The following is a 15,527-nucleotide window of genomic DNA, read 5'->3' as shown; positions in this document are numbered from 1 at the left end:
ATAAATGCTATGTATGTTTTTTTGCGTGTCTAAGGAATACCGTGCCCAGGACAGTTACGGGAGTTATATCATTTGATTCGTGGTGTCTTGATGGACATTTTGATACCAGTCTTGGGGGGCCAGGGATAAGCCACGATAAACTATTAAACCTCTCAGGAACTAAACATAATATGGTAGTTAAGTCTGATGCCATAGGAATTATCATATTCTGAAGAATATGAATCTGTAATTTCCCGTTTTTGAATTGCAGCGTTTTATAGGTAAATCTAAAATCTCTCTCCAAGGAAATTAAATGTGATTGGTTTGTAAACCGGAGGGGGCCGGCTTTGTCCCGCCCCAAAACTAGATTCCATAAAACCAGGATGCATACAGGGAGGGGCTGTCCTCCCTTGTTTAACATCACCTGATCAAGCCAGCCAGAAGACCATGTGGCTGGCGGCCATTTTCCTGAACTAGAACAAAGGACTTTTCCATGTGCTCAGACTTCACAAAGGACATTTTCACCTGAACTTAAGATTTCATTTACCTTTTCCCTTTTTATTTTTATACTGCGTTACTATTGTCTGTATAATTGTTGATTTTAATGATTTTCTTTATATATTCATTATTTATATTGCATTTATTAATAAAAGACTGCTAAAAGTAATTTATTCTTTCGGCTACACCTACTATTCAGCCACACAGAACGAATCCTAGCTTTCTGAAGATTCACTACCGAAAAGTGTTGTTATTAGCCAAGAATTGCCTGTTAACCATTTTTTTTATTTGCAGGTGTTAGAGCCAGTCAGTGGGCTTCTCTCTCCCATTTAAACAGAGATGGTGGAAGCCTAGTACTTTGTGCTTTATAGTTTGCACGCCTCTTTCTGGTCTGTCTTCTTCCAAAATTCCAACGGTTTCTGCTCATCAATTGCGTCCATGAGATTGGGTGGTCTGTGCGGTGGTCTTCCAATTAGAAGGCATTGTGCGGTTCGGCCACCAGGGGGTGTGTGACCCAGCTGACTTTAACGTTTAATAGCAAAGCCCCGTAAAAGCTAGAAACACCAAATTTTCAGGTTATGTTAAAAAGAACAGTGGGAACAAGAGGACATTTTTTTCAAAAAGACCTTATACTTTTTGAGAAAATCTATTTTAAAGTTTCAAAGGAAAAAAGTTACATTTAAATGCGTAAATGACAGTTCTTAGTGAAACAATTCCCGCCGACTTTATCAGTTAATAGCAAAGGCCCCTTACATCCTAGCAACATCAAATATGTTAAAAAGATAGTGGGAAACAACATTAAAAAAATGTTTTGTTGTTTTTTTTTGTTCAGAGTGTGGGAAATTTAAAAAAACAATGACTTGGGTACAGAGCCTCTGTAACCCCTTGCCCCCCATGCAGGCTAGGAAAGCCAGAACCTGGCCGACTGGAGCTTCGCCCCCTGAGCTATACCAACCCGCATGGTCCATGGTATGGGGGGGCTCCCTCCCCTCCGGCGCCCTTGTCCAATCCATGGACAAGGGGCACTTCCCCATCTCAGGTGCCCCAGGAGGAGGTGGGGGCGACGACTCCCTGGGGGGGGTTCATGGTGGGATCTGGGAGTCCCCTTTAAGAAGGGGACCCCAGACGCCAGCCCGCTCCCAGGAGAAATGAGTATAGTGGTACAAAGTACACCTTACTCATTTCCACAAAGGGTTAAATGAAATAAAAACACAACCATGAAAAAAGTCATTTATTAGTCTCAATTAACCAGAAATACTTACCTGCACCTTTAAAAAAAGTTCCCATGCCAATATCCACGGGAAAAGGTCCCACGCCAATATCCTCTATCTTGCGATCTTCTGTTACATTGATTTAAGATCACCGCGCACCGCCGTCACACACGCCGCCCCCACCGAACTGCTCTCAGCTGTAGTATAGTTGAGAGCAAAAAGCATCTTTAAATTTCCCTCCAAGGCTCCCCATTGGTTCCTTAACAGACCAATTGGGATCAGGTAGATCCCCATTGGTCGCTAAGGAACCCATGGGGAGCATTGGAGGGAAATTTAAAGATGCTTTTTGCTCTCATCTATACTAAGTATAGCTGAGAGCGCGTCCTATGCAGACGCTATACCGCTGGCTCCTGCTGCCCTCCTTGCCTTCCACGCCTATCACCCTCACCCATGCTGGCACCCAGTGCTATACTCAGTAAAGCTTAGAGCTGTGGCGGGGAGCGACGTGTGTGGCGGCGGTGCGCAGTGATCTTCAATCAACTTCAGAAGATCGCAAGACAGAGGATATTGGCGTGTGACCTTTTCCGGGCATATTGGCATGGGAACATTTTCTTAAAGGTACAGGTAAGTATTTCTGGTTAATTAAGATTACTAAAGGACTTTTTTGTTCGTTGTGTTTTTATTTCATTTAACACTTTGTGGAAATGGGTAAGGGGTACTTTGTACTAAGGGGTACTTTGTACTCCTATACTCATTTCTCCTGGAAGGGGGTGGGCATCTGGGGGTCCCCTTCTTAAAGGGGACTTCCAGATGCCGCCATGAAACCCCCCCCCCCCCAAGGGAGTCATCGCCCCTCCTCCTCCTGGGGCACTGGAGGTGGGGAAGGGCCCCTGGTCCATAGATTGGGCAAGGGCTCCAGTGGAGAGGGGAAGACTTGGCCGCCCCTCCCCCCATAGCCCCCCCATACCATGGACCATGTGGGATGGTATAGCTCAGGGTGCAAAGCCCCAGTCGGCTGGGGCTCCGCATTCTGGCTATCCCAGCCTGCATGGGGGACAAGAGGTTACAGAGGCTCTATAGGGGCGGACCCCACGTCATTTTTTTTTAATTTCCCACACTCTGAACAGAAAAAAATAAATATTTTTTTTAATAAATATTGTTTCCCACTATCTTTTTAACATATCCTGCAAATTTGGCGTTGCTAGGATGTAAGGGGCCTTTGCTATTAACTGCTAAAGTCGGCGGGAATTGTTTCTCTAAGAACTGTCATTTGCCACATTTAAATGTAACTTTTTTCCTTTGAAACTTTAAAATTGATTTTCTCAAAAAGTATAAGGTCTTTTTGAAAAAAAAATGTCCTCTTGTTCCCGCTGTTCTTTTTAACATAACCTGCAAATTTGGTGTTTCTAGCTTTTACGGGGCTTTGCTATTAAACGTTAAAGTCAGCCGGGTCACACGCCCCCTGGTGGCCGAACCGCACAATGCCTTCTAATTGGAAGACCACCGCACAGACCACCCAATCTCATGGACGCAATTGATGAGCAGAAACCGTTGGAATTTTGGAAGAAGACAGACCAGAAAGAGGCGTGCAAACTATAAAGCACAAAGTACTAGGCTTCCACCATCTCTGTTTAAATGGGACAGAGAAGCCCAGTGACTGGCTCTAACACCTGTGAATAAAAAAATGGTGTTTCTAGCTTTAAAGGGGGCTTTACTATTAAACGTTAAAGTCGGCAGGCAGACATATTTTCAAACGCCAGCAAAGCAGGGCTTAAAACGATAAATAACATTCAGGCAGGACAAAAAAAGCAGGATTTAAAACAATAAATTATGTTCACAAGGTCTGCACCATTTTAACCTTTAAAACGATAAATATCATTTTAAACAAATATCGGCGGAAACGTGCGCCATTATTTAACCGGCGCCATTTTTCACTGGACACGAAGAGATGGGGGACACCATTATTATAATACATTGTTAACCTGTTCATACCCCTGATCTCTGATGAGTCAGCTGGTCTGATGAAACCGGTAGGGCGGAGCCTAAGAAGGAAGTGCTGAACCAAGATAGTCAGGAAGTGTGTGCAGCAGTGACCGAGATCGCTTCTGAAGGATGGTGATTGTATGCTGCTACATGCTGTGATTATTTTAATGGGATAGTTATATTAAACGTGGTTTTATACAAGAAAAGCTGTTTGGGTGGTTGGCAAATCGGAGTGGACATCTGCTAAGGGGTTGCTGAGTCTGCAGAGCTGAGGTTAAAGGCAAAGCGACACAATTATATGTCAGTGCACAAGCCAAAATCCGGTAAGCAGGGGATATAGGGGGGGAGCGTGATCCCTGACACCCTGGTGACGGGAACTACCTTGGTGGCTATGGGCTGCATGTTTAGGGGCTACACTTTAACGGTGCTTGTAATGATGTATACAGTCTACGCTATGTTTGTTTATTTGTAATGTTCATGCAGGTGTTATGTGATCTGAGAAGTTGATGGTGTATTGCAAAGGCTGCTACACTGAGCGCTCGTGGATTTTCTGTGATTCATTGTGATGTATTGCTAAACAAAACTATAGCACAGCAGTACAGATTCTAGATTTTGGCAAGAGACAACAAGAATCACAAACAAGCTAATGCTTCTGTTGCATAAATCTACTATGTTTATGTACCCTTAAAGTGTTATAACAATAGACCCTGCAAGGGATGTATCTGCAAGGGGGGCCCAGAAGCTGCAGGAGGGGCCCGTGGGAGAAAAAGTGTATTTTTCCCGTCCTGTGAGACTGACAACTAAGGCCACAGAGAGAAAAAACTTTCTGCTCTCTGCACAATTGTTCTATTGACTGCATCTGCTCAGCCACTGATCATACCAAGTTTTGCAGACAAAGATTTGTAGACAGCCCATGTTCAGTGTTCAGCAGTTCAGTGTTCAGCATGGTCAGCAGGGTCTTGTGTACAGCACTGTTCTACTCCCCGCCTTTCTACCTCTCCCCAAGCCCTTTCTACCTCTCCCCAAGTGCTGTGTACTGTAGTGATGATTGAGGTGTCTGGGCACGGAGAGAAAAAGCTTTCTGTTCTCTACACAATTGTTCTAATGACTGCATCTACTCAGCCACCGATAAGGAATCATACAAAGTTTTGCAGACAACGATTTGTAAACAGTCCCTATTCAGTGTGCAGCAGGCTCTCGAGTACAGCGCCCAGACCCCATCCTCTCTACCCCTTCCCAAGCGCTGTGTACTGTAGGGATGCTGGAGACGATTGCAGAGCCGATACTGCTCCATCAGAGATGGACAGAGTGAGTGTTATAAGCTGAGGCTGGGAGCACACTTGTTTGTCAGCTTCCTAGTTGTCTGTATGCATTTTCTGCACACCATGTGTGTCTGTATGTGTGAAAACATGCACGTTTTATCACAGAGGCTAATGTAATTGATAGAGAAAATGTCTCCAGTGCTTCACTGCTGTCTGTTTTTATCTGCATGGGGAAAACAGTCAAGTGTGCCCTATCCAACTGAATAACATTGGTTTTCAGTTTACCTGTGCAAAAAGTGGGGGTGGGGTTTGTTTGCGGGGCGGTGGGGGCCCCATCCAAAGTTTTACAGGGGGGCCCAGTGATTTCTAGTTACGCCCCTGTACCCTTCGTTTTTTATAGCTAGAGTTGGATTTACATTTTTTTGGATTTGCTTTACTGCATATGGTACTTTAGGTGTGGTGGGTGTTATTTACATGACTTTTATAGCTGCCTCAAGCATCCAGCTTGCAGAGACTGCATGTTCAAAACTTTCCCCACACTACCATAAACAGCATGAATTTTCCTCTAGCTTGAGAAAACAAGTTATCTCTATGTGGACTTTATGCAATACTACATCATAAAATCTGAAGAGGTAAAGTAGAGGCTTTCTTTGGATATTTTTGTAAGTGGCTTTTTTAATGTGGATACTTGTGTTTTGAAGCAAACTGTGTGCAGGCATATTTTCCAAGTACTAACATCAAGCTGACAGCTCTAGGGAAACTTACAGTCTTTTACACTCTGAATAGAATGGGGAAGGTCTAATACTCATATATCTGCCAGGTTTTTACTGCTGTCTGTGTATATCCTGTTCTGTAAGAGATGGAGTAAGACTGATAAAGACGGGCTGACCCAGGCCTGGATTTACCTCACAGGAGCCTATAGGCACAATGTCGTGGCACTTTAGACTTTGCCCTCCATGAACCTTCAAACCCCCACCGAACTGTACCGCAAGTGTCCTGGCAGTCCCAGCTGTCACTTCTCCCTTACTTCCCTTGCCTATCATAGGTAGCTACCGGTGTCCCATGGTATTGTGTAGCCAGAAGTTTTTACAATATTAAGTAGCTAGAGGTGCCCCCAAGTATTAGGTAGCCAGAGGAACCTCAGTATTATAGTAAGGAACTAGAGGTTCCCCTGACTGAGATCTCTTCAGTAGAATGCCAAAAGCAGAGTTAGTAACCCTTCATTTACACTCTCATCAGGACTCTGCATAGGAAAGAAGGGAGAGGGGCACTCAGAGTGAGCCGCCTTTCCATTATTAGGCGCTTGTAGGCACGTACCTACAGTGCCTTATGGTAAATCCGACCCTGGGCTGACCACATATGCAGGAGTGGCACTGTGTGAAAATAGTTACTGGGCCACAAAATATGATTAAATTTAAGTAATTATGTGTTTTTTGTAAGCCTCAGTTATCATGCTCTAGTGTCTACATGAATGTGCATTGCACATTGGCACAATTTATTTTCTAGTGTGATAATCTAAGCAGTATAAGGTTAGTTATCACAAAAGGCATTGTCCCTAATGTACTTGAACAAACATTTTTCAAATTCATTGGTGTTGTCATCTAGAGCAGTGTTTCTCAACATTTTATTGGTATGTACTCCTTTTAAAACCCTGTACTCACCAAGTACCCCCTAGCATAGTAAACATTATCACAAGTACCCCTTGATAAATGTATATTTAATTGTAGTACATTATAATTGGTTCTATACAATTTCCAAACATTTACAATTGCTTTTAATTAGCTAAAATACTAATTTGTTGTTGTTTAAATAAGATGTATCATTTTCTAAAACTCTAAATTTGTACCCCCTGGAATTATCAGAAGTACCCCCAGGGGTACGGGTACCACACGTTGAGAACCTAGGATCTAGAGAGATAAGGCACATTACCTTCTATATACCAGCTGTAGCAATTAACTACCCGGGGCGCCTCCACCAATGTTGTTCAGGTGGTCTCCATGGTGCTGAACTTATGCTGTCAATGTCAGCAGGAATTCAGTACTCAGTACAGGTATAGGTTATTTTTCAATAGCTTAAAGAGAACCCGAGGCGGGGTTCTAACAATGCAATCCACATACAGAGGCTGGGTCTGCCTATACAACCCAGCCCCTGTTGCTATTTCAATCCCCCCTAACTTCCCTCTGCACTCTGTAATCAGCCATAAAGCACAGCCGCGCTGTGTGGGCTGTGTTTACATCTGTCCTGTCAGTCTGCCGCTCCCCCCGCCTCCTGCAGAGCTCCGGTCCCCGCCCACGTCCCTTCCCTCGCCGCTGATTGTAGGGAAGGGATGCGGGCGGGTACCGGAGCTCTGCAGGAGGCGGGGAAGCGGCAGACTGACAGGACAGATGTAAACACAGCCCGCTCTGACACGCTGTGTGCCAGCAGCGCGGCTGTTATTTATGGCTGATTACAGAGTGCAGGGAGAAGTTAGGGGGATTGAAATAGCAACAGAGGCTGGGCTGTATAGGCAGACCCAGCCTCTGTATGTGGATTGCATTGTTAGAACCCCGCCTCGGGTTCTCTTTAAAGCTACCCAAATAACTGGCATATCTGCCAGGCACAGAGATGTCAAAGAATCTTTCTCTTTTTAGCAATCACATTAGTGCTTTTATCTCTCCCCCCCCCCCCCTCAGTTTTCAATATATTGATTTATTTTTTCCCCTACTGCTATTTTTGGTAAAGTTCCTTTGTAAGTTAACAGATAATGGGCCCGATCTGATTCACTTTTTCTCCTAAGTTTTTTCCTAGGAGATCATTTTTCATCTTCTGTTCAAATAACTTTTCATTACTCTACAATTAAAAAAGTACCAAAAAGTAGCCGAAAAGGCACTGTCAAAATTGTTCTGAGTATTTTCTTGCTTGCTTGTTAGTGGCTTAAAGAGAATCTGTACTCTAATATTCTTACACTAAAAAGCATACCATTCTATTCCTTATTTTCTCCTGTGCCCCTCTGTGCTGTTTCTGCCACTCTCTGCTGCAATCCTGGCTTGTAATTAACAGTTTTAGGCAGTGTTTACAAACAAACTAACAAGCTTGTTATAGGCTCACATAAACAGAGTGTGTGAGTCATACAGAGTGTGCAGGGGGCCTGCAGAGGGTGTGTATCTCTTCTATGCAATCACAAGCAGCCCTGCACATTCCAAACATTCAAGCCTTCGCCCGACAGACACGACAGAGGAAAGGAGATAAGATTTATTACAGAGACAGTGCAATTAGGAAAGGCTGCAGTAAGCCAGAGCACATTAGAACAGGTATAGGAACTTATAGGATAGAAGAACTAAGGCTGAAAAATTTGTTACAGAGTCTCTTTAAAAAGTATTTTATTGATAAGATGTGAAAATTCACCTACGGTAGTCATTTGGGTTTACTGAATAAGATAATTATAATTTGCACATTTATACATCAATAATTAGTCAAAAAATATGGAGTGAGAAAAAAATATGACATAAATAAAATACGAAGGAGCAGTCAGATTTATTCTTGTTAGTTTAGTATAATGAAAACTTCTGCACTTGCTGCAGATGAGTTGTCTGTTCAGATAAGTAATGGAGGCCATACATATATCGACTTGGTGGCCGATCGACCATCCAATTTGATAATTATTATGGAAATTAAACTCGGCACCACCAAGAGCATGCCCGATCGACGATGCAACCAATTTCAGGCCAACATAGGTTGCATGTATCGATCGGACATGCTGTAAGATGTCGGGCTGTCATGGTTGGTCAGGTGCGCGGCAGTAACAGCAAGTGATATCAGGACGAGCGACAAACACAAGGAAACCCCCGGTGCTGTTCCCCCCCCCCCACCCCCACGTGTAATGTGCCATTCCCCGGGTGCCCGGTGCAGAATACTTTACTCAGTGGCTGCGCTGTAGGGGGTGCAGAGGTTGTGCCCTTGAGCCAGAGGGGCCCCAAGAGGCCCTGCCTCAACTGCAGTTTAGCTCTTTGATGGAAATAATGACTGTTCCTAATCCCCTCCTTGCACCTCTAACACTGTGGTTGTCCTTGGCAGGTTTTGGTGTGCCGTATCCATTGTTATGTATACAGTGCCTGGGAGGTGTCAGGAACCGGCCCGCGGCACGCCTGCGTACACGGTTCCCGACTGCGGGTTTGACCAGATCAAGCGGGGAGCAGCCTTATTCGAGCTAAAACAAGGCTGGGACCCCTCAGAACACCTCTCACTGCCACCACTAGCGGTTCGCTAGACACTTCCACTCTGCTGTCGAGTCCTCAGCGCGTACTCCGCGTTTTCGTATTCGGGTCAGCTTTGCGCTTAGGCCGAATTACGGGAACGCCATGCACCCACACACACACACAGTTGCAATCTTACACTGTAGTGAAGCAAAAACCCACTAACAGTCGTTCCGAACGATACTGTTAGACTTCCCACTCGGCTGTCGAGCGCAGAAGTGCCTCATACACACTATGCAATTACAATTTCATATGGTAGTGTTGCTCAAGCATACAATTGGGCATGGATTTATACACAGTTGCACTTCAATCTCTTCTAGGCTATGAGTGTTAGTTTAGCACAGCAGAAGTCAAGCTTATTAAATAATGATTTAATATTCCATAAAAAACGAGGAACAATGCAGAACTTAATATATACAAAAGATGTACAAAAATAAAAAAAAGCTACAAAGATAAAAGTTACAAAAATAAGAGGTTACAAAGATACACACCAAGCAATTTGCTTACCAAAATACAGGAATCCAGATAGAAGAACCTTGGACTTTTGTGGACGGACACAATTCTGGTTAGACCAGGAGTCCACTAGCTTGGGCCAGGAGACCAGCTGCCGCTACCGTCAGGAGGGGACTGATTTGAGGTAGCTGTCCCCTGGTTTTTATAATGAAATATTCGCCTAGAGGCTGTAAGCCTGTGTGGACGGGGGGGACCTAGATTTAATTACATCCTCAGTCATAATTGGATTTCCAGAGATCTAACATACACATACATGAAAAAGACTTCCCTAGTCCACGCTACAGGTGACAACCCCATTGTTGACAGTATTTCCTAGCTGATCAAAGATAAGGATATAGTTTGCACCTCCACCAATAATTTAATTTCCACAGGTAGAAAATGGTAGCAAAAGGACTTCACCCCTTCAATCATTTCCAGTAGGCTGTCAAATACATTTCAAACATTCAGGTGTCAGCTCCCCCCTGTCCCCAAGACTCTGGCAGGCTTGCCTTGTATAATGGGACAATGGCTGACACCAGACTCAAAAGCCATGCCGACCAGCCTATTCTTCCTCAATTGGCAGCTAATCAGCTAATTAGCAGTAGACACAGTTTCCCCTGCTGGACAATGCGGCAGGGGTAATGGACATCTACATACAGAATACATTAGACTTCAGTTTACTCTGGCCAGGTGACCAATTACTCCCAAGCACAATACACATCTGAGGTTTTACCCTGTAGACAGAAACAGGACAGAAATATGTTCTGTTATTATCCTTAACATTATCAGCCTCATAACTAGCGGCTATATTCCTGACAGGAGGGCCTAATATAAAACTTGCACTGGGGCCCATAGTTCTGCGACCATGTGGGGAGCGTGTATGCGGATTGCAGACTTCACCCGGAGCCAGCTTCAGACAGGTGTCCGACGGGTGCCGATGGGGGGACCACATTTTTCATTAGGGGGAAGAGCGTGGGGGCATCGAGGTGGCGGATGTGGTGTCACAAGGCTGATTCCCGATACATTTCATGCTGAAATCAATCAGGAATTGGCTAAGGTGTACAGGCAGCCAACAGATCTTTCTCTAAGGGCCAGAGCCCACTGATGCAGTGGGTCCGCTTTTCAGTTACACATCAATGTTACAGTTGCAGAAAAGCGGACAGAAGTGGACACAACTGCGTTAGTGGGCTCAGGCCCTAATCAGACTCGATCAGGAAGAGATTGCTCTTTTGTTCGATCTGCCCATACATTGTGCTTGATTCACAAAAGAGTGCTAACTGTTAGCGCGAATTTTCGCATTGCGCGCGATCGCGAATCTTCGCGCGAAACGATAACGGTTTCGCGCACAAACGCGAATTTTACAGCGAAATCGATATCGTTTTCGCGCGAAAATTCGCATTTGCGCGCGAAAAGTTATCGTTTAGCGCGAAAATTCGCGAGCGCGCGCAATGCGAAAATTTGTGCGAAAACGCGAGTGAAAAAGAGTGCAGTTAGCACTCTTTTGTGAATCAAGCCCATTGTGTGATGTATAGGCACCTTAAAAGTTCCTACTGTGACTTACTGTATAAAATAATTAATTTAATTACATCCTGTATATTTTCTTATGTAAGAACTTCCCACACATTAGCAGGCACAACAGGCATATATTTACACTGCTTTCAAAACTTGCATTGAGGAAAATGATGGCATTCAGTACCTCTGTGTTCAGGGGAAGACTGGGACCTTTTGGCCTGGGGGGAAACACAAACTAGAGGCCCATTATCATGGCAGCCCCAGCCCAAATGACATCACACACGCACCCCATGTCGTATATGCTAGTAGTCACGTGGAGCGCCAATGCGGAAATACAGAAAGCACACTTTAGGGACAGTGTGACAGGTAAAGTACAGGCATGAAGGGGAGGGCACAAAATACATTTTGAGGGACAACGGCCAGGGTTTACATCATGTATATCATTAGTGGTTATCGCATGCCGTGATTATCGCACCTGACAACCACATTGGCCCGAGATTTCCCAACATCTCAGATTGATACATTCAACCAATTTCCACCCAAAATTTTTATCCGATTCGATAATATCAAAACGGTTGTTTGATCGGCTGTCAAGTCAACAGATGTATGGCCACCTTAATTCCCCAAAGCTCATTTCTCCCCCCCCCCCCCCCACTTGTGTCCTCTACTAACCCTCAAATATGCCCCTTCTTCCACCTCGGATATCCCCTCCCCCTTTACCAGACACATCCTTACTGATATTCCTGCTGGCACCATGATCCCTGCCTCTTTAATGCTAATTTCCAAAGTTTCGGTATCCCTCCTTCCATAACAGTTCTCACTCCCTCACCCTCACCAGGATTTCACTTTTATGCTGGGCATAGACAGGTCGTTTTTTTTTTTTATCAATCGAGCTGCTGAAGGCTCGATTGATAATTTACGACATGTCCGATTGCCCGTCGGATCGATTCCGCGCTCGATCCCCGCGGGCAGAAAATGGAAGAAAAACGAGCGGAAGATAAGGGGTGCCCGTAGGGACGCGGCGGGAGTCAATCCGGCGACTAATCGAGCTGCAAAAACGACCGATCTATGCCCAGCATTAGGCTGCTTTCACATTAGGACATTGCGTTTGGGGCTATGTTAAGGTGGCACAACGTGCCCCTAACGCAACGCATGGTGGTGTTGAAGTTAGATGTTATAAAGAGCCGTGTTATGCGTCTCTTGGTGTGCCGTTTTAGTTCCATACTTACTACGAAAACGGTGCATGCGTCAAATTAAAAAAAACAAAACATTACTGAGCATGTGCAAACAGTCTAACGCAGCTAACTACGAGTATAACGCACAGCATGCTGCACTTTTATTTAACGTGCATACTCCAACGCAACGTGTGCACTGTGAACAGCCCATTGATTATTCATTGCTGTGAGTTGTTCTGCGTTATGTGCTGCTGTAACGTGGAAGTCTAACGTCCCACTGTGAAAGCAGCCTTAGGCCTCTTGCACACTGCACGCGATTCCGATTCAGATTCCGCTTTTTAATCAGTTTTTACATCCGATTCAGATTCTGATTTGCAGTTTGCTCCCTGCACACTGCAAATCGGAATCTGAATCGGATGTAAAAACTGATTAAAAAGCGGAATCGGAATCGCGTGCAGTGTGCAAGAGGCCTTACTTAGCTTTCTTGTATGACAAGAAGACACAGACACCCAGCACTTGGGGAAGGGGGGAAACAAAGGTGAATGTGGGAGAGCTGGTGCCCACCAAGAGTGCGTATGAGCATTTTTCAAATCGACAGTGATTTGAAAAGCGATTGGCTAATGTTACCCTATAAGGGTGTTCTCACAAGTATACTGCATGAAGCATTTTTTGGAGCGATTCATTCACAAAATCACTCTGAAAATCGCTCACAAAATCACACTCACAAATTGCTAGCGATTGCTATTGGTGTGCACTAGCCCAGAGAGAGGAGGAGTGGAGAGAGACTGAGAATAGCCTGTGAAGGAGCAGAGAGCGTATCTGTATTGCAGTCCCACATCAGACAGACTACTTGCCTATAATTTGACTCCTGTCCCTGCCAGTCTCTCACACAAGTCAGAAAGCAACCCTCTCCAGGATTGCACTTTTATTTAGATTTCCTGTATGACAAGAAGACACAGACACCCAGCACTAGGGTAAGGGGGGAAACAAAGGTGAATAAGGGGGAGCTGGTGCCCACCAACAGTGTGTCTGAGCGTTTTTCAAATCGACAGTGATTTGAAAAGTGATTGGCTATTGTTACCCTATGACGGTGTTCTCACAGCAGCGTTGTGATTTTTTCAAAATCGCAAACACACTGCATGAAGCATTTTTTGGAGCAATTCATTAAAAAAAATCGCTCTAAAAATCGCTTCACAAAATCACACTCACAAATTGCTAGCGATTGCTATTGTGATTTTTGGCTTGCACTAGCCCAGAGAGAGGAGTGGAGAGAGACTGAGAAGGAGCAGTGAGCTTATCAGAATTGCAGTCCCACATCACACAGAGGCTACTTGCCTGTAATTTGACGCCAGTCTCTCACACAAGTCAGAAAGCAGCCCTCCTGGAGTCTAGGGACTGTCAAAAACTTTACAACTTGTTTAACACTTTATCCACACATGCAGTCATTATAACATATGGGAGAGACCAGACAGATATTTGTCCACAGACCCTCCAGGCAAGCTCTGCATCATGCTGTGTAAATTTACCAACTTGCCTGCCCTCCAGTTGCACTTGTATCAGCTAGCCTAAAGTTTCACATTGCCTTACAACAAACCTGAATACACCAGACCAGTGTTCCAACGAGACTGAATGAAAAGCGGCCTGCTAGGGGGAGATGGCCCCCTTCCCCTCTGGCCAGTCCGCCCCTGTCTGTGTGAGGCCTCTTTTCCAGGAACTGTTGTTAGGCAGTGAAATGCCTCTCAAACTCTCACAACTGCTCACTGCTGCCTGGTAACTGCTTGTTCCTGCATGATAACTGCTTACTGCTGCCTGGTAACTGCTTGCTGAGCACACAGCTCAACAGTTCGTGGAAAAGAGGCCTTAGGCCCCATTCACACTGCACGCGTTTCCAGCCGTGTTTTGGAAACGCGTGCGGGAGGCCGACACACACGACATCAGACAGTGCATAGAGTGCACTGTCTGATGTTCACACTACATGCGTTCCGGACCTGTGCGGTCCAGGAACGCATGCTGCACGCATTTTTTGCAAAAACGCACGGCTGTCCCATTCACTTTTCAGTGATGGGATCAGCCTCGCAACGCATACAAACGCGGATGGCATGCGTTCGTACGCGTTGCGGTCCGCACGCATGGCCGCCCACGTTTGTAATGTGAACGGGGCCTAAATGTGTAAGATTACAATGCGAGATTCTTCCATTTACTTGATTTGTAATTCTTCCTTTACTGCAGAGCCTCTAATTGCTCGCAGCTGTGTAAAGCAAAACAAACGGCTCACCTTATTGATATCCCAGAGTACCAGCACAGACTGCAGCTTAGCAAACACTTTGGCTGTGTTATGTCCTATGCCATGGCCAGCTCCTGTGATCAGCACAGTCTCTCCACTCACAGACTTCCTTGTGACAGGAATAAATAATTTCACCAAGGATTCCAAATAGGAGTACAGGATAGTGAGCAGCAGTACAAGGATTTCTAAAACAATCTTCATTGTTACTTGGCAGCAAACGCTGTTAGCTGTTCTAGGAAGTGTGGAGTATAGTAAGTTTACAAACGACGTCACTGCTGAAAGGCATGCCCAGGTTTTAACCCATTCTCTTCCTACGTGTATGTGTGTGTGTGTGTGATCGTTCTATATCCCATTGTATAAAATGCTCTAAATAAATACTGAAATATTGAGTTAATAGCAAACCACTCTGCAAACCTGACATGAGAGAAATACACAGAGGTTGACTTCTTCATTCAGTTATAAATAATGCAAGACCCCTGGCTGTCATGCAGTGCTTTTGGCTTTTGACACACACGCACGCACGCACGCACGCACACTATACAATATATATCTCCAAGTCAATCACACTTCTGTGCACCAGGCTCCGGCCTCCATCAGACGCTAGAGTGCCAACCACCAGGTCCATGCTGTCTCCTCCGCAATTCCACTCACTCTGAATCAGAAAGTGATATGAGCGGGATTGCTGAGGAGCCAGCATGTCTGATGGAGACCGGAGCCTGGTGAGTTGTGAAGCACTGTATCTTCTGCCGGGCCAGCTATGGAGGGAGCACTTTGGACAACCGGGGCACCATGGGCGGAGATTCAGGAAAGTGCCCCAAATCTCTTGCCCTATAGACGGCACGACAGGCACTGGTTAGACCCCTGGCACCCGCAATTGCGGAAGGGGTACATTCTAAAAA

The 15,527-nt window shown here is 45.1% G+C and overlaps 1 protein-coding gene across 1 annotated transcript in view; it reads right to left on the bottom strand.

The window, feature by feature from the left end:
• Nucleotides 1–14,879, bottom strand: part of LOC137547585 (17-beta-hydroxysteroid dehydrogenase 13-like) — a 63,609-nt gene extending 48,730 nt beyond the window's left edge. The window contains exon 1 of the mRNA XM_068271104.1: nt 14,620–14,879. Coding sequence (XP_068127205.1) covers nt 14,620–14,829 — 210 coding nt within the window. The 5' untranslated portion in view covers nt 14,830–14,879. The remainder of the gene's footprint in view (nt 1–14,619) is intronic.
• Nucleotides 14,880–15,527: the final 648 nt, after the last annotated feature.

Source organism: Hyperolius riggenbachi, chromosome 1 (assembly GCF_040937935.1).
Source record: "Hyperolius riggenbachi isolate aHypRig1 chromosome 1, aHypRig1.pri, whole genome shotgun sequence".
NCBI classification, from domain to species: domain Eukaryota; kingdom Metazoa; phylum Chordata; class Amphibia; order Anura; family Hyperoliidae; genus Hyperolius; species Hyperolius riggenbachi.
This window is presented reverse-complemented; position numbering and strand designations above follow the sequence as displayed.